Source organism: Lithobates pipiens, unplaced genomic scaffold, assembly GCF_037356315.1.
Source record: "Lithobates pipiens isolate NorthernLeopardFrog02 unplaced genomic scaffold, aLitPip1_a1.2 Scaffold_3, whole genome shotgun sequence".
Taxonomy (NCBI): domain Eukaryota; kingdom Metazoa; phylum Chordata; class Amphibia; order Anura; family Ranidae; genus Lithobates; species Lithobates pipiens.
In genome coordinates, this window is record NW_027507790.1 from 231,770,345 (window position 1) to 231,789,241 (window position 18,897).

The following is an 18,897-nucleotide window of genomic DNA, read 5'->3' on the forward strand; positions in this document are numbered from 1 at the left end:
ATAGACCCTTCATTTCTTTGTAAGTGGGAAAAATCTGTAGGGGATAAAATAATTATTTTCACCACTGTATGTTAGAACAACTAATGCTGTTCGACCATAATAAATTAAACAGTGCAAGGATACATGGGTTCAAGTGGGGAAGTTCTGACTCATGGTTGACATTTGCCAGTCAGCACCTTTTCCACATTTCTGCTCACATTTCTGGTCCGATGGCTTCAGCTTTAGGCTGGAAGTAGTAGGGAATCAGTGCCTCAGACCTAGAGAGGTCACGGATAAGTACTTGGGCTTGATTTTAAGCATTTATTACAAAAAGTTTTATTGGGGGAGAGAGGTGGGGGCATATTGACTTAACGTGTATGTAAAGGCAAAACCATTGGGGAGATTCACCTGTTCATTCTGGTGACTATGGACACCAAAATTGAGGGGAAATTCAACCATCTAAGAGCTGTTGCCAGAAAAAATGAAGGTTTTTTTAATGGGGACCCCCACCCAGTTGTACTTCTTTTCAGCCTCTGGATGTCTTCTGTTTTCCAAGTTAAATAACAGCCAGCACCGTTCAACCCACTTCCTTTGAGCTCAGGCCGTCGGGGACCTGCCCACAACCTGTTACTAAACAGTAAAGCAGCAGCACGGTGGTAAGCTCATCTCTGTGCCACACTGTTTTCTGCTCCTATCAGCATGGTCAAGTCAGCACATGAGCTGATTGTCTTCTTGTGCTGCTTCTCTTTCCCATTCTCTGAGTTATGCTATACAGGGACTGTAAGATGCTGATACCAGGTCACATTCAGGTACATGCACTACTGCACTTAAGAGAAGTATGGCCAAAGCTTTTTTGGCCATACTTCACTTGTAGGTGACAAGAGTGCACTTACTTTTTCTCTCCTGTGACCCAGAGTTGGCCAAGAATGGGCAGAGCCACTCCAGAAACTGTAAGGTTCCTGAGAATATTATTGGTATCCATCCAGATTCCTGATTGACAGCTGGCACTAGCTCTCAGCATGCAGCAGAGAGCTGCAGCCAGCTACATCCACCTGCTTTCCTGCCCAGCACTCCAGTGATTGCTGGAGGAGTGGAGTGGAGAGCTGTGACTGATAGGAGTTGGTTTACAAAAACTGGAGTGTGCAAAATCTGGTGCAGCTCCTGCATAGAAGCCAATCATCTTCCAGGTTGTCAAAGCTTAATTGAACAAGCAGAATTTATTATTATAATTGTTATTATTATAATACACGATTTATATAGCACCAACAGTTTACACAGCTCTTTACAATGTATAGGGGGACAACACAATTACAGTACAGTTCAATACAAAAGGTACAGGAGGGCCCTGCTCGTAGAGCTTGCATTCTAAAGGGAGGGGGTGGTACAAAAGGTAATAGAATTTAGAAGTTGATTGACTACCATGCACAGCTGCACCAGATTTTGCACTCCAGTTTTAGTAAATCAAACTCCTCTCTGCTCTGAGCAGACCAAGAACTGAGTGATCAGTGGTTATGTGATCTCTCATGCCGCGTACACACGGTCGAACTGTTTGACATACTTAGTCAGTTGAAACACATTTCAGCGGACAATCCGCTCGTGTGTGGGCTTCAGCGGACTTTTCCAGCGTGCAGTCTGGCGTACTAAGTATTTCGGATTTTCCAAAAATCTGTCCGTCGTACTTTGGTTTCAGCGGACAATACGGTCGTCAGTATGCTAGTTCGACGGACTAAGAATGGTGCATGCCCAGAAAGGATTTACACGGCGGAAGGGTGCTTTGCTGTGTCTTGGACTTCCTATTTCTAGTCCCGTCGTACGTGCTGTACACGTCATCGCGCAAGCTTTCGACGGACTGTTTGTGCATTCGTGTGTGGTCAAGTCCGTTCAGTGGAAAGTACGACGGATTGTCCGTCGGATTGTATGACGGACTAAGTACGTCAAACAGTTTGACCGTGTGTACGCGGCATCAGTCATAGCGCTGACCAGGGACAGCTGCAGCATCACACTGATGCTGCAGCATAGAGGGGAGTAAGTAGTGTTTTTTTTTTTTTGACAATCAAAAACTTCTCTTTAATAAAAAATAAATAAATGTAAGGAGGCAATATATACAGAACGCTCTGTAAATCCTGACTCATTGGTATACTGTATTGAATGTTTATTTGTAAAATAGAGATTTTGTATAAATTGTAACACAGAAAGATATAAAAGATTTGTTTTAAAGCTGGTTGTAAACCTCAGACATGAAATATGGACAAGCCATATCCCTCTATAGTGTGTACTTGTCTCAATTAACAGCACTAATGCCGCGTACACACGACCAGACTTTTTGACAGCAAAGGTCAGACGGAACGAGTCCATCAGACAATTCGATCGTGTGTGGGCTCCATCGGACCTTTGCTTGCCAAAAATCTGGCGGACTTTAGAAATAGAACATGCTTTAAATTTTTCCACCAGAACTCTGCCGGACTGAAAAATACGTTCGTGTGTATGCTAGTCCGACGGACAAAAACCGACACTAGGGCTGCTATTGGCTACTGGCTATGAACTTACTTTTTCTAGTCTGGTCGTACGTCATCGCGTTCGAATCCGTCAGACTTTGGTGTAATTGTGTGTGGCCAAGTCCGTTCATTCGGAAAGTCCGTCGGAACTCCGCCAAAAGTCTAGTCCCTCAAAGTCCGGCGGTGTGTACACACCATAAGTTTCATTTGTCTGCTGCCTCGTTCCTCTGCTATAAGCATAAGTCACTTCTGACAAGTTTTCCTGACACTGATAGAAAAAAGGTGACAGGGGAGAGACCTCCAGCAGATTGACATACTCAACTCTGTTCCTGTGCCTGTGTGAAGGGGGGGTTGGGTCTCATCCCTCCGCTCTCAGAGATCTCTTTACTGATCTCTGCAGATGGTCATTTTAACTGTCCCCCCCCCCCCCCCCCGCTTTCTTCTGATCTCTCAGGCAAGCTCATAAATTCTGCACTTTGAACAAATGTAAAGAAGAGAAGACTGCAGATAAACAGATACAACATACATAGGAAGATGTGTTTCTTCTCTGTGTATCACTTGAGGCCAGTCACTTTAGCCACTTTAGTGGGTGTATATATAAGGGTTTACAACCACTTTAAATATATTAATTTAACCACTAACCCCCCCAATAAAGGTTTAACCCCGTGATCACCCCCCGTCGCCAGTGTCACTAAGGCTGGGTTCACATTGCAGCGGTTTATGAGAACGAATGTGATTCGCACCGCACTGCAGTGCAAATCACATCCGATCTCTGTGCGATTCGAGTTCAGCCATACAGATAGTATGGCTGAATTCGCATCGCACCCACCGCACCCGCCGCAAATTCGCACGGGACCCTTTTTTTGGCCCGCAGCAGAATCGGATCGCATGGGTGTTCACACCATGCGATCCGAGTTTGCAGATCGCACTGCGATATGCGAACTGATCTGGGGGTGTCATTAACATTTCACTGACACTCCCAGCAGTTCGCATAGGGCAGTGTGAACTGCCGCCGGGAGGCATGCGATGCGGGAACCCGCCGCGGATTTGCGGCGTTTCCGCATCGCTCCAGTGTGAACCCAGCCTAATAAGCGATCGTTTTTCTGATCGCTGTATTAGTGTCACAGGTGACGCTAGTTAGGCAGGTAGGTATTTAGGTTCCCGCAGCTTTTATAGCGCCAGGGACCCCCATATACTACCGCATAAAGCCCCCTGATTGCCCCCTAGTTAACCCTTTCACCAGTGATCACCATATAACTGTTACAGGTGACGCTGGTTGGTTAGTTATTTTTTTATAGTTTCAGGGCACCCGCCATTTATTACCTAATAAAGGTTTAACCCCCTGATCACCCGGCGGGTGTCATTTGTGACTGTAATAACTGTTAGGGCAGTTAGGGTTAGCCCCCTTTAGTTCTAAGGTACCCCCCTAACCCCCCCAATAAAGGTTTAACCCCGTGATCACCCCCCGTCGCCAGTGTCACTAAGGCTGGGTTCACATTGCAGCGGTTTATGAGAACGGATGTGATTCGCACCGCACTGCAGTGCAAATCACATCCTATCTCTGTGCGATTCGAGTTCAGCCATACAGATAGTATGGCTGAATTCGTGTCGCACCCGCCGCAAACTCGCACGGGACCCTTTTTTTGGTCCGCAGCAGAATCGGATCGCATGGGTGTTCACACCATGCGATCCGAATTTGCAGATCGCACTGCGATATGCGAACTGATCTGGGGGTGTCATTAACATTTCACTGACACTCCCAGCAGTTCGCATAGGGCAGTGTGAACTGCCGCCGGGAGGCATGTGATGCGGGAACCCGCCGCGGATTCGTGGCGTTCCCACATCGCTCCAGTGTGAACCCAGCCTAATAAGCGATCGTTTTTCTGATCGCTGTATTAGTATCACAGGTGACGCTAGTTAGGCAGGTAGGTATTTAGGTTCGCCGCAGCTTTTTATAGCGCCAGGGACCCCCATATACTACCGCATAAAGCCCCCTGATTGCCCCCTAGTTAACCCTTTCACCAGTGATCACCATATAACTGTTACAGGTGACGCTGGTTGGTTAGTTATTTTTTTATAGTTTCAGGGCACCCGCCATTTATTACCTAGTCTCACTAGTGTACCCCTAAATTTAGGGGTGTCTACTTTCCAAAATGGGGTCATTTGGGGGGGGTTTGTGCCATCTTGGCATTTTATGGCCTTCAAAACTGTAACGCCCTTAGAAAGCCTGAAGGCGGTGCTTGGTTTTCGGGGCCCCGTACGCGGCTAGGCTCCCAAAAAGTCCCACATATGTGGTATCCCCGTACTCAGGAGAAGCAGCAGAATTTATTTTGGGGTGTCATTTCACATATGCCCATAGCATGTGTGAGCAATATATCATTTAGTGACAACTTTGTGTAAAAAAAAAAAAAAAATTTTTTTTTGTCATTATTCAATCGCTTGAGGCAAAAAAATAAAATATTCAATGGGCTCAACATGCCACTTATCAATTTCCTTAGGGGGTCTACTTTCCAAAATGGGGTCATTTGGGGGGGTTTTGTACTGCCCTGCCATTTTAGCACCTCAAGAAATGAGATAGGCAGTCGTAAACTAAGGCCGCGTACACACGCGGGGACTGTTCGCCCAACTTTGTCCGCTGAACAGTGTTTCGGCAAACAGTCCGCTCGTGTGTGGGCTTTCAGCGGACAGTTTCAGCAAACAGTCCGCTGAACAAGGTTTTTCGGAAATTCCGAAAAACTGTCCGCTGAAACTTTGTTTCAGCGAACAGTCCCCTCGTGTGTAGGCTTGTTCATCAAACTAAGTTCCGCGCATGCTCAGAAAGGATTTACACGCCGAAAGTTATAATGCAGTGTATAGGACGTCGTATTTTTCGTCCCGTCGTACGTGCCGTTCACGTCATCGCGCACGGTTTTGTGTGGCCATGTCCGTCCATGCTAATTTTGAGCGGACTGTTTGCTGAAACTGTTTGACGGACAAAGTTGGGCGAACAGTCCCCGCGTGTGTACGCGGCCTTTGACGGACAAAGTTGGGCGAACAGTCCCCGCGTGTGTACGCGGCCTAAAAGCTGCGTAATTTCCAGAAAACTTACCTTAGTTTGTAGATGTGACAACTTTTGCGCAAACCAATAAATATACAATTATTGACTTTTTTTTTACCAAAGACATGTGGCTGAATACATTTTGGCCTAAATGTATGACTAAAATTGAGTTTATTGGATTTTTCTAATAACAAAAAGTAGAAAATATCATTTTTTTTCAAAATTTGCGGTCTTTTTACGTTTATATCGCAAAAAATAAAAATCGCAGAGGCAATCAAATACCATCAAAAGAAAGCTCTATTTGTGGGAAGAAAAGGACGCAAATTTTGTTTGGGTACAACATTGCATGACCGCGCAATTACCAGTTAAAACAGCGCAGTGCCAAATTGTAAAAAGACCTCTGGTCATTTACCAGCAAAATGGTCCGGTCTGAAAGTGGTTAAAGATAAATAAAATTGACTTAAAACCATTATAGTTTTTCTTTGATAATTACTATCCCTTTTCTCGTTTAGGTAGAAGGTGCGGCCTACCTGGGGTCTTTTGTCTATAAGACACAGAATGTGGGTTTATGGAGCCAGCCAAGAGGCGAAAACTTGCTGGATGGTGGAGCTCCATTCTACAGCACCTATATAACCTCTGATGGGAAATACATGGCTGTAGGTGCAATCGAACCACAGTTTTATACAGAACTTCTTAAAGGTAAATTTATTGCAAGACACAAATGCAAATCAGGTCAGGAACCCGTTAAAGTGCATCCTTAACCTCAGTTTAGTATTTTTGTCGCTTTTTTTGCTGTCTCTGTCCTGTTGAGATTTGAAAAAGGGCTATCTCTCTAAACGTGAGGGAACATCATCTCCTAAGCTGGCCATACATTAGTAGAATTTCTTAGGAACATTCATATGAAAATTGTTATCAGAGCATTCTTAAAAAGTTTTTTCTTGCCATCATAGAGTCAACTAATTTAGTTTGAAAGCCTTAAAATTTTGTCCAGATCTGCTTTTTGAATGGAATCCCTGACGTATTTAATAGGTTTCATTACAATATGTTTGATTTTTCCTCGAATGAAAAAATACATTCACAGTTAGTATTGTGTTTGAGCAAAATGTTTCATCCTGCTCCTTCAAATTTTTTGTCATTATGGTCAAAAATGAACATGGGCTTGACCTCACTAACCATTAGAACAGGGATATGCAATTAGCGGACCTCCAGCTGTTGCAAAACTACAAGTCCCATCATGCCTCTGCCTCTGGGTGTCATGCTTGTGGCTGTCAGAGTCTTGCTATGCCTCATGGGAATTGTAGTTCTGCAACAGCTGGAGGTCCGCTAATTGCATATCCCTGCATTAGAAAATTGATCTTGTACATAACAAAAACTATCAGTGTACAACCAGTTTTCCATTGTTGACACTGGAACAATGGTCATCAGAGAGAAAAGATTTTCAATGAACCATCTGCACACTGCTATTCACCCTATTACCCCATACACACGGTCGGACATTCCGACCACAAAATTCGTCTTATTTTTTCCAATGGATTTTGGGCCAAACTTGTCTTGCATACACACAGTCGCACAAATTTGAAATTTGACAAATCTGATTGTTCGGAACGAGGTGACGTCAAACACGTACGTTGGGAGTATAAACGGGCTAGTAGCCAGTAGCTTTCATCTCTTAGTTTATTCTGATCATGTGTGGCACTTTGTCCATCAGAATTGTCTACACACGATCGGAATTTAAACGATCGGATTTTGTTTTCGGAAAATTTTAGATCCTGCTCTCAAACTTTGTGCGTGGAAAATCTAACGGAAAAAGTCCGATAGAGCCCACACATGATTGGATTTTCTGACAACATAATCCAATTGGACTTTTTCCATCAGAATTTCCAACCGTGTGTATGGGGCATAACTCTTTTATAGCAAACATTTCCTTAAAAACAGAACATTCTTCATTTACATATTTAGCAATGCATGTGCAACCTGGCCAAGTCCATCAAAGTGATCTGTCATGGCCAGTCCCTGCTCTACTTTGCACAATTCTAAATATTTACTTCCACAAAACATACTTTAGTGGACATATAGTGCCACTTTGGGGTAAGATGAGTTAGATGAGAGACACAGAACCTGATCTAGTCACTGACCCAAACTATACATTGTAACCTGATACAATGTCTCTGCACAAATCTAAAAAGCTTCCATACACTGTATGGCCAATTTTTTTTTGTGGACACCAGACCATCACACCTACTGTGTAAGCCTATTTGACATCAAAAATCATAGGCAGTAATATTAAGTTGATCATAGTTTGTGGCTATTGGCATCCTCAACTCTTCTTTGAAGGCTTTCTACGAGATTTTGGAGTTTGTCAACTGGAATTTGTGCCCATTTAACCAAAGGCACATTTGTGAGGCCAGATACTATTGTTGGATGAGAAGACCTGACTCATTCCACTTCATCCCAAAGGTATTCAGTAGGTTTGAGGCCAGGAATATCTCTACAACATACTCATCGAACCATGTATCTATGGCACAGTCACACTTGGGTAGAAAAGGGCTTTTCTCAAACTGTCCTCACAAGATTGGAAATGTGGTGTTGGTGGGGTGTATAAATACCATTGATCCTTTTGTTAATAAATAAATTAAATATATTTCAATCAAATGAGGTGCTTGAGGGGTGTGTCCCCATATCAAGGCTTAAGATTCTTAAGTAACCCTGTCCACATATTCATTGACTCTTGGGCTAAGTTCATACTCCAGCTGCATAGTAAGCTTTAGGAGTGTTAAAACAGTGGTTTAGCCGTCTGTTTTTGCTGTCCTCACCATACTCCTGGCCACCCATGTAAAAGATTCCAGTAAGTGCAAGTAAGTCAGAAGATAAAAGTTAGAAACCCTGCACACCAGAACCCAGACAGTATATAATGAGGTAAAGATGTGGCTTCAGCCTCGATTCCTCTTTGCTATGCTTCTCTAACATGTTTCGCCCTGCCTATGGGGCTTAATCGTAGAATGGGGTGAAACATGCCAGAAGAGCATAGCCCGGAGGAGCTTGGGCTAAAGCCATATCTTTACTTCTCTCTATATAGGGGATGGATTTTAGTGTGCAGTGTTTCCACCTTCTGTCTTCTCATCTGTTTCAGCTAGCCTGGAGGAACTTGTTTGAACACTGGCACCCAATCTGGACTGCAGGGGGAAGCTTTTTCTGTGCTCTGAGCAGCGCTCCCAAGTTGTAAGTAAGTATTTAACATTCTGCAAAGTAGAGGTGCCACACATTGACGCAGTTAACTAACTTGAATATTCATTGCAATATATATGAACCAAACAATTAGTTTCTTTGTAAGTATTTGCAGGAAATGTCTAATGCCACGTACATGCGATCGGAATTCTCGTCGGAAAAAGCTCTGATGGTTTTCCCATCAGAATTCCAACGGAATTCCGTTCAAACTGTCTTGCCTGCACACGGTCACACCAAATTCCAACCGCCAAGAACGCGGTGACGCACAACACGTACGACACGTACGATGGGACTAGAAAAAGGAAGTTCAATACCTAGTAGACAATAGCTTCCATCTCGTAGTTGAATCTGAGCATGCGTGAGTTTTTGCGTGTCGGAATTGCATACACACGATCGAAATTTCCATTGGGAAAATTGAGAACATGCTATCAAATTTTTGCTGGCAGGAATTTGGCCAGCTAAATTCCGATGGAGCATACACATGGTCGCATTTTCCGATGAAAAGCTCTCATCGGTCTTTTGCTGGCCGAAATTCCGATCGTGTGTACGCGGCATAACAGTGTTTGGCCTTGTGTAGAGGGTTAATTGAGCATCTTAAAGGTTCTAACTGGTCCCTGCTCTATCCAAAAGGGAAAAAACAAAGTTTTATTTTGTGATACACTTTATTACATGCATATCCAGGATGGGAACCAGCACCGAGGCAATTGATTTCTATTACCATCAGACCAAAAACTAGGCTGCGGATGATAGAATAAACACGTACATTGCAGCATTCTCTACAGAGCACAGAACAAAATTATACGGGAAATGTCATCTGGGTTACAGAAAATGACATTAGTATGACTCTTATGTATAATGCTTCTGTTCATTATAAAAATGAAGTCTTTGGGAATAAACATGGAGGTAAAATCCAATTTGCAGTCTATTGACAGCAAGACCAATATCAGTCAATCCCAGGTGTGTTAAATGATATTGCATGGCAGTCATTGCAGTCTCCGTGATTCATTCGCTATGAAAACACTTCAACGATCTCGGTCTTCCCATGCAATGACTATGACAGGTGAAATCAATGCAGTCCTAAGGAGTGATCTGTGGAAATTTGCCAATAAAATAACTTTGTCTTCTTCTTTCACAAACTCACTTTACTCATTTGCAAATATCCTTTCATTTAGTGAGTCACAGGACATGCTGCTAGATTAAATTATGTAAAACTGATGACTGAAATCTCATACAAGCTTTAATATGGAAATGTAATTCCAAAAATGAGTTTACAAAATGTCACGATCTAAAGCTTCCAGTAAAGTGGGACATTTAGGGCTTCTAGCTCATGGGACGGCTGAGCCAGATTCACTTAATTCTCAGCCTATTTCCCCTGCCCGGGCAGCCCGGGTGCAGTGTACAGCCTGTCGTTGACATGAATAAATATGAGCCACTGTACTCGTGTATATGGCAGTACTATAAACTTCCATACAGGATGCAGTGCATCCGGAAAGTATTAACAGCACTTCACTTTTTCCACATTTTGTTATGTTACAGCCTTATTCCAAAGTGGATTAAATTAATTATTTTTCTCAAAATTCTACAAACAATACCCCATGATGACAACATGAAAGAAGAAGTTTGTTTGAAATCTTTGCAAATTTATTAAAATTAAAAAACAAAATAAATTACATGTGCATAAGTATTCACAGCCTTTGCTCAATACTTTGTTGAAGCACCTTTGGCACCAATTACAGCCTCAAGTCTTTTTGAGTATGATGCTACAAGCTTGGCACACCTATTTTTGGGTAGTTTCTCCAATTCTTCTTTGCAGGACCTCTCAAGCTCCATCAAGTTGGATGGGGATGGGAGTGCACCGCTCCAAAGTGATCACCTTTCCTAAGAACAGCTGTCTCCGTGATCAGGCAGGGTGCTGGCTCTGTTTGTAACTGAGATAATGGAAAAATACAACGCTGGATAGCTGCACTCCAAAAAAGGTTGCCTTTATTAAAACAAATTATATCAAAGCATCACAGGGCAATACAAACTAACTGTACAGCTGCTTTCACACCAAATATGTTGCTTAGTCATAGTTCAGATTGGATGGGGAGCGTCGGTGCACAGCCATTTTCAGCTCTCTCCAGAGATGTTCAATTGGGTCCAAGTCTGGGCTCTGGCTGGGCCACTCAAGGACATTCACAGAGTTGTCCCATAGCCACTCCTTTGTTATCTTGGCTGTGTGCTTGGGGTCTTTGTCCTGTTGGAAGATGAACCTTCGCCCCAGTCGGAGCTCCAGAGCGCTCCGGAGCAGGTTTTCATCAAAGATGTCTCTGTACATTGCTGCATTCATCTTTCCCTCGATCCCGACTAGTCTCTTAGTTCCTGCCACTGCAAAACATCCCCACAGCATGATGGGGCCACCATTATGTTTCATTGTAGGGATGGTATTGGCCAGGTGATGTGCGGTGTTTGGTTTCCTCCAGATTTGATGCTTGCCATTCCAGCCAAAGAGTTCAATCTTTGTTTAATCAGATCAGAGAATTGTGTTTCTCATGGTCTGAGAGTCCTTCAGGTGCCTTTTGACAGACTCCAGGCAGGTTGTCATGTGCCTTTTACTGAGGAGTGGCTTCCGTCTGGCCACTCTACCATACGGGCCTGATTGGTGGAGTGCTGCAGAGATGTTTTTTCTTCTGGAAGGTTCTCCTTTCTCCACAAAGAAACATTGGAGCTCTGTCAGAGTGACCATCGGGTTCCTGGTCACCTCCCTGACTAACGCCCTTCTTCCCGATCACTAAGTTTGGCCGAGCGCCAGGCTCTGGGAAGAGTCCTGGTGGTTCCAAACTCCTTCCATTTATGGATGATGGAGGCCCCTGTGCTCACTGGGACCTTCAATGATGCAGACATTTTTCTGTACCATTCCCCAGATCTGTGTCTCAATACAGTCCTGTCTTAGAGATCTACAGAAAATTCCTTGGACTTTATGGCTTGGTTTGTGCTCTGACATGCACTGTTAACTGTGGGACCTTATATAGACAGGTGTGTGCCTTTCCAAATCATGGGCAATCAACTGAATTCACCACAGGTGGACTCCAATCAAGCTATAGAAACATATCAAGGATGATCAGTAGAAACAGGATTCACCTGAGCTCAATTTTAAAGGGGTTCTGCACTCATAATACAACATTTGCCCATTCTGTTGCCTCTAGTTAATATATCTCATAATGCCACCTGTTTTTTTTTTTTGATTCACCTACCTTTTGTAATCTTCAGTAGTTTATTTTAAACCCCTGCGGCGATGGGCGGTCTCTTGCGGGGATCAGCGTCATTTCCTGTTGAAGCCCGCACTGTCTCCTGGGATCTCGTTCGTGTAATCCCAGGAGACATTGCGGCTAATGCACCCGACATCTCGCGAGATTTCGGGTGCTACAGCCGACATCTCGCGTGATTTTGGTAATTACAGCCGAGATCTCGCGAGATCTCGGCTGTAATTACCGAAATCACGCGAGATGTCGGCTGTAGCACCCGAAATCTCGCGAGATGTCGGCTGTAGCACCCGAAATCTCGCGAGATGTCGGGTGCATTAGCCGCAATGTCTCCTGGGATTACACGAACGAGATCCCAGGAGACAGTGCGGGCTTCAACAGGAAATGACGCTGATCCCCGCAAGAGACCGCCCATCGCCGCAGGGGTTTAAAATAAACTACTGAAGATTACAAAAGGTAGGTGAATCAAAAAAAAAAAACAGGTGGCATTATGAGATATATTAACTAGAGGCAACAGAATGGGCAAATGTTGTATTATGAGTGCAGAACCCCTTTAAATGTTATGGCAAAGGCTGTGAATACTTCTGTACATGTGATTTATTTTTTTATATATAAATTTGCAAAGATTTAAAACAAACTTCTTTCACGTTGTCATTATTGGTAATTATTTGTAGAATTCTGAGTAAAATAATGAATTTAATACATTTTGGAATAAGACTGTAACATAATAAAATGTGGAAAAAGTGAAGCACTGTGAATACTTTCCATGATGCACTGTACAGTGTATGAAAAAAATAAATAAATAAAAAGGTACATTCTGCTCAACTACTCTATTCATAGAAGCCATAGTACAGCCTTCTATAACTGGAGGACAAGCAGGTGATTGATAGGTCTGCCCCCTCCATGCATGGATCCTGTCTCATTCATAGAAGCTGTAGTATGGCTTCTATGAATGGAGCAGCTGGGCAGAAGGAGCAGGTATAGATGGACATTCTTGATGAGAGCCTGTGACAGCTCCTTTGTTCAATTAACTTGCCACAGCTAATGGTTTCTGGGGTGGAGGGCAGTGGCGTCACTGAGGTTGGTGTCACCTGGTGCGGTAAAACATGGTGTCACCCTCCCACCCGCCAACTATAGTCACCCCTCAGTACAGATCCCCCTCAGGATAAACCACTCCCTCCATCAGTGCACACCTCCCTCAGGATAAACCGCCCCCTCCATCAGTGCAGACCCCCCTCAGGATAAACCGCCCCCTCCATCAGTGCAGACTCCCTTCAGGATAAACCACCCCCTCCGTCAGTGCAGACCCCCCTCAGGATAAACCGCCCCCTCCATCAGTGCACACCTCCCCCTCGGGATAAACCACCCCTCTACATCAGTGCAGACCCCCCTCATGATAAACCCCCCCCCAATAAGTGCAGACCCCGTCTCCGTATAACCCCCCAATAAGTGCAGACCCCTCTCCGGATAACCCCCCCAATAAGTGCAGATCCCCCTCAGGATAAACCCCCTCAATAAGTGCAGACCCTCTCAGGATAGCCCCACCCCCCAATAAGTGCAGACCCCTCTCAGGATAACCCCAATAAGTGCAGACCACCCCCCTGAATCAGTGCAGACCCCCCTCATGCGCCTTGGTGGACGGGCAGAGGAGGCTTCAGTGTGCAGCCACCTGGAGAATTGTTTGCTCAGACTGTCACTCTCCGGGCGGTATATGTATAGTGAAAGGAGGCAGCGGCACTGAGAGTGAGGAGTCTCACTCAGGCAGGGATAGCAAGCCCCCCCAAACCGTACCAGGCTGAATGCCCTCAACATGGGGGGTGGGTACTTTGGTGAAGGGGAGCGCACTGTAGCCCCCCCACCCAAAAGCACCTTGTCCCCATGTTGATGAGGAGAGGGACCTCTTCCCGACAGCCCTGGCCGTTGGTTGTTGGGGTCTGCGGGCGGGGGGCTTATCGCTATCTGGGAGCCCCCTTTAATAAGGGGGCCCCTAGATCCTGGCTCCCCACCCTATCTGAGTATGGGGTACATCGTACCCCTACCCATTCACCTGAGGGAAAAAAGGTGCCAATAAAAAACCACACTAGACAGGTTTTTAAAGTAATTTATTAGGCAGCTCCGGGGACTTCTTCCGACTTCGGGGGTCACTTCAGACTTCTCCGCTCTCTTCGGCCTCTTCTCTCAGTGTCCGGTTTTCCGTATTTCCGTATTTATCGATGTATAACACGCGCCTATCAATGCAGCCTTGTCAGTGTCCATCTGCAGCCTTGTCATGCAGCCTTGTCAGTGTCATTTGCAGCCTTGTCAGTGTCATTTGCAGCCTTGTCTTGCAGCCTTGTCAGTATCATTAGCAGCCTTGCCATTTAAAAATGGCAGCTCTCGGCCATTCTCGGCGGCTATGCCGATAAATATGGTGTGTGTGTGTGTATATATATCCCTAGAGAATAAAATGGTGGTTGTTGCAATATTTTATGTCACACTGTATTTGTGCAGCGGTCGTTCAAATGCAATTTTTTGGGGGAAAAAAAAATTACACTTTAATGAATAAAATAAAAAAAACTAACCAGTAAAGTTAGCCCAATTATTATTATTATTTTTTTTTTTTTGTATAATATGAAAGATTGTACGCCACGAGAATCGTGTGAGAATTGTGGTCTTTTTATTCTAAGCAAAAAAATTGTAATTCTCATTTTGGCCAGAATCGTGCAGCTCTAATCCTCATGCATTCTGAACCCTCAGTTTAAATTTGCTTAATACATTCCAGTGCATCAAAACAAAAGGTGTTCAATTTCTTAAAGTTTGTTTAATTTATGAAGCAGTCACAGTCTGAGTACAGAGGCCTGTCCCCTGCCAGCAACCTGCAGAGGGGGACCCTCGCTCTCTGGGAGGAAGCAGTGGTTACTTTTCACTTTTCAGAGGTCTAGCATGCCCTGTACTGAGTCAGACCTATAGCTCTGCAAGCCGAAAAAGCTCATATTCCCCACTGATTGGAGAGTTCTGGCTCTGACTCAGCAGACCTCTGAAAATAGATCACCACTTCCCCACAAGGGTTTCTCTCTTTAGCATGCTGACAGGGGACAGGCTTTTATATATAGGCTGTGGCTAAAAACATGTAACACCTTTTTGTTGTGATGCACTTGGGATGTGTTTAACTCATTGGATGTATGTTGGCAGAATGGCATGAACAGGCAGGTTTGTCCCTTTTAAATTTGCCGCCATGCTATTGCATGCATGCCGCCAGTTGGGACCTCCGTGAGTCTGATCGTGGGTCCCGCAGACTCAATCGCTGCGGGGATACCCGTGATTGTCTCACGGGAAGGAAGAACGGGGAGATGCTATTGTAAACAAGCATCTCCCCGTTCTGCCCAGTGACAGTGTCACTGACCTCTACTCCCTGTGATCGGAAGCAAAGATCAGTGACGTGTCACACACAGCCACGTCCCCCACAGTTAGAAACATTCCTCAGGGCACACTTAACCCCTCCCCGCCCCCTAGTGGTTAACCCCTTCACTGCCAGTGTCATTTACACAGGAATCAGTGCATTTGTATAACACCGATTGCTGTATAAATGACAATGGTCCCAAAAATGTGTCAAAAATGTCCGATGTGCCCGCCATAATGTCGCAGTCACGATAAAACAAAACATAAACAAAAAAAGAGCAACAATTTTGAAAAAAAAAACATTACTTTTCACATTTTGCTATAATAAATATCCCCCAAAAATATATAAAGAAACAATTTTTTTCCTCAGTTTAGGCCGATACATTTCACGATAAAAATCGCTGATCACCGCCATTACTAGTAAAAAAAATTTATTAATAAAAATGCAATAAAGCTATCCCCTATTTGTAAACGCTCTAACTTTTGGTGCAAACCAATCGATAAACATTTTTTTTTTTTTTTTTTTTTTACCAAGAATATGTAGAAGAATACGTATCGGCCTAAACTGAGGAACAAAAAACGTTTTTTTTATATATTTTTGGGGGATATTTATTATAGCAAAATGTAAAAAATAATGTGTTTCTTTTTTCAAAATAGTTTTTTGTTTATAACGCAAAAAATAAAAACCGCAAAGGTGATCAAATACCACCAAAAGAAAGCTCTACTTGTGGGGAAAAAAAGGGCATCCATTTTCTTTGGGAGCCATGTCATATGACCGCGCAGTTGCCAGTTAAAGCGACGCAGTGCCGAATCATAAAAAAGTGCTCTGGCCGTTGGCCTGCAAAATGGTTCTGGGCTTAAGTGGTTAAGGTCGCCTTTATGTGGCAAATTCAGGAAAAAAATCCACACCAAAGGGTATTTCATTTAATGACCCTTTAAATTTGCTGTAAAATGTTTGCCTTCCTGCCAACTTTCTGTATATTATTTTCTCTTTCCGTAAAATTGTCTCCTTCCTTTGTGCACAGACAAAGCAATTCTTGAATGCATGCAAGGTGTTCTTCGAAGGAGAGACGTCTTCTGTTATGTAAGATCGGAGGCCTTTCTTTCCTATATCTGTCAGCTCTCTTTCCATGAATGAACACTGATTATCACATATGAATGGGTCCAGGCTGTGCGCGGTGAATAGCGGCTGGATCTAGTCATTTAGGTATAATAAGAAACTTGTGGCAGTATGCTGCTATTTACATAGGCAGTGCGCTTAATATTGACCTCACGTGTTCCATCACATGTTGATCGCTGGAGATTTTCATTGAAAACCTATTTTAGTCATATTTGACAGCAGCATTACCTACCATATGAACAATATTTTCCAGTTAAACAGCCGTACGGTAAACATACTTAGTAAAACACTTATTATTTCCTTCAAGCTTCCCCTTACAAAAAATACATTCGCAGGATTTTTATGGAGCTTTCGTAGGGAAGCAGTGATCTCTTTGCAGATGTCCAATACGCCCCCTGCTGAATCTATTTAGCAGAAAGCACGAATTATGCTTTAGGGGGTGGAAATAGTACCCACAAACATATTTCGTTGGACTGCCCAAAGAAGGCAGCGTTATCGCCTCCTGCCAGCCGCTGCTCTACCTCCCTCTGAAATGTGATCAGCCCTGCCCCGCGACTAGTAATACAAATAGCAGACCGGACACGGGGCACTGACACTGCAGAATAATGCCCTGTACACACGCTCGGACATTCCGACCATAAAATCCATCACATTTTTGCCGACACTTGTGTCGCATACACACGGTCACACAAGGTTGTCGGACAATCTGACCGTCAAGAACGCGGTGATGTACAACACGTACGTCGGGACTATAAACGGGCCAGTAGCCAATAGCTTTCATCTCTTAGTTTATTCTGAGCATGCGTGGCGCTTTGTCCATTGGAATTGTCTACACACGATCGGAATTTATGCGATCGGGTTTTGTTGTCTGAAAATTTTAGATCCTGCTCTCAAAATATGTGCGTCGGAGAATCCGACAGAAAAAGTCCGATAGAGCCCACACACGATCGGATTTTCCGACAACATACATTTTTCCATCAGAATTTTCGACCGTGTGTACAGGGCATAAGAGACTTTGAAAGTTGTTTTCACCCACCATACACTTTGCAGCATAGATGAGCTGGTGTGGGTGAATCCCAGTAGTGTATATACGGTATATATTCCTTTTTTCTTTTGACGGGTAAATAAATGATTTCCTATGCGTGTTTCAGAGTTCTATTTAGTTGCTTTGCTGAAGTAGATTTGTCTGGATTTTCACTTGACAATATATCATGTCTGCTTGCTGCCTTTCCATGTGTATCTCAGGATCTCAGTCATGGGTGACATAAGCCGGGGATGTTGGACTGATAAGTGGATTGGTGCTGCAGCCTTGCAGACACTGAACCCGTCTCTGGCAAGGAAGGATTGTGTTCACCATTTATTGTTTCAGCATGTCTTTGAAAACTGATTCTGTCCTGAAAGTAATCCTGCGATTTGCAGAGCAAGCTAAAAAGTCACATTAACCACTTAAAGAGGAAGTAAACTTTCCCACTCTGATGCTGCTTTTCATTTAGTTCAGTATAATAAGTAATTATCAAACCATAGCCACTGTAATCCAGCCCAAATCGCATATTACTTACTGTTTAAAGAAACTTTAAAAACACTTGTTTCCAGGGGTTAGGCAGCGCCATCTTAAGTATTGTTTTCTGAGTCCACAGTGGAGTGTATTTCCGCCCTTACATTGAGCACTTCCTGTACTGTTAACCAAGCCTCCTTCTTGATCCAACGTTTCTATGGCAACCCTGCTTCCCTGTTCATAGCTGACTTGTTTTATTTCATAGTATTTACTTGTGTTTGCCGGTGTGAGTCCTATCGGCTTCAGCTGATAAGACTGCAGTAATGCTGTCCCATGCCTTGCTTTACACTGCATGGGATGTCACATGGTCAGATGGTGTGTAGGAGGAAGCTCAGAATGATTCTGCAGCCTCCTGGGAGTTCAGTACTGTGTGCCGTAGGAAGTCCTGATAACAGATAGATAAGCACATAGAGAGTGTGCCGTAAATCAGGGGAGATATGGGCATGCTCAGTGACACCATTCTAAAGAACAAAAAGGATTACAACAATACTAAGCAAGTAAGGAGATATCTACAAGCAGTGTTCATTGGGGGTTTTTTATGCTGATTTACATGGGACAAAGTTGTGGGGGAAGGTTTACAACCACTTTAAGGACGAGCCTCGTTTTGAGATTTTGGTGTTTACATGTTTTAAAACATTTTTTTTTTTTGCTAGAAAATTAATTGGAACCCGCAAACATTGTATATTGTTTTTTTTTTTAACACCCTAGAGCAGTGATGGCGAACCTTGGCACCCCAGATGTTTTGGAACTACATTTCCCATGATGCTCCAGAGCATCATGGGAAACGTAGTTCCAAAACATCTGGGGTGCCAAGGTTCACCATCACTGCCCTAGAGAATAAAATGACAGTCGTTGCAATACTGTTT

General features: G+C 43.8%; 1 protein-coding gene across 2 annotated transcripts in view; it reads left to right on the forward strand.

The window, feature by feature from the left end:
• AMACR (alpha-methylacyl-CoA racemase) overlaps positions 1–18,897 on the forward strand; it is a 97,859-nt gene that overhangs the window by 63,357 nt on the left and 15,605 nt on the right. The window contains exons 5-6 of one of the 2 annotated variants that reach the window (XR_013263967.1): positions 6,024–6,210; positions 8,642–8,734. Coding sequence is in view for 1 of the 2 variants with exons in the window: in XM_077462887.1 (XP_077319013.1) it covers positions 6,024–6,210 (187 nt within the window). In the remaining variant the exon portion in view is untranslated. The remainder of the gene's footprint in view (positions 1–6,023; positions 6,211–8,641; positions 8,735–18,897) is intronic. The other variant, XM_077462887.1, reaches the window with a different exon arrangement.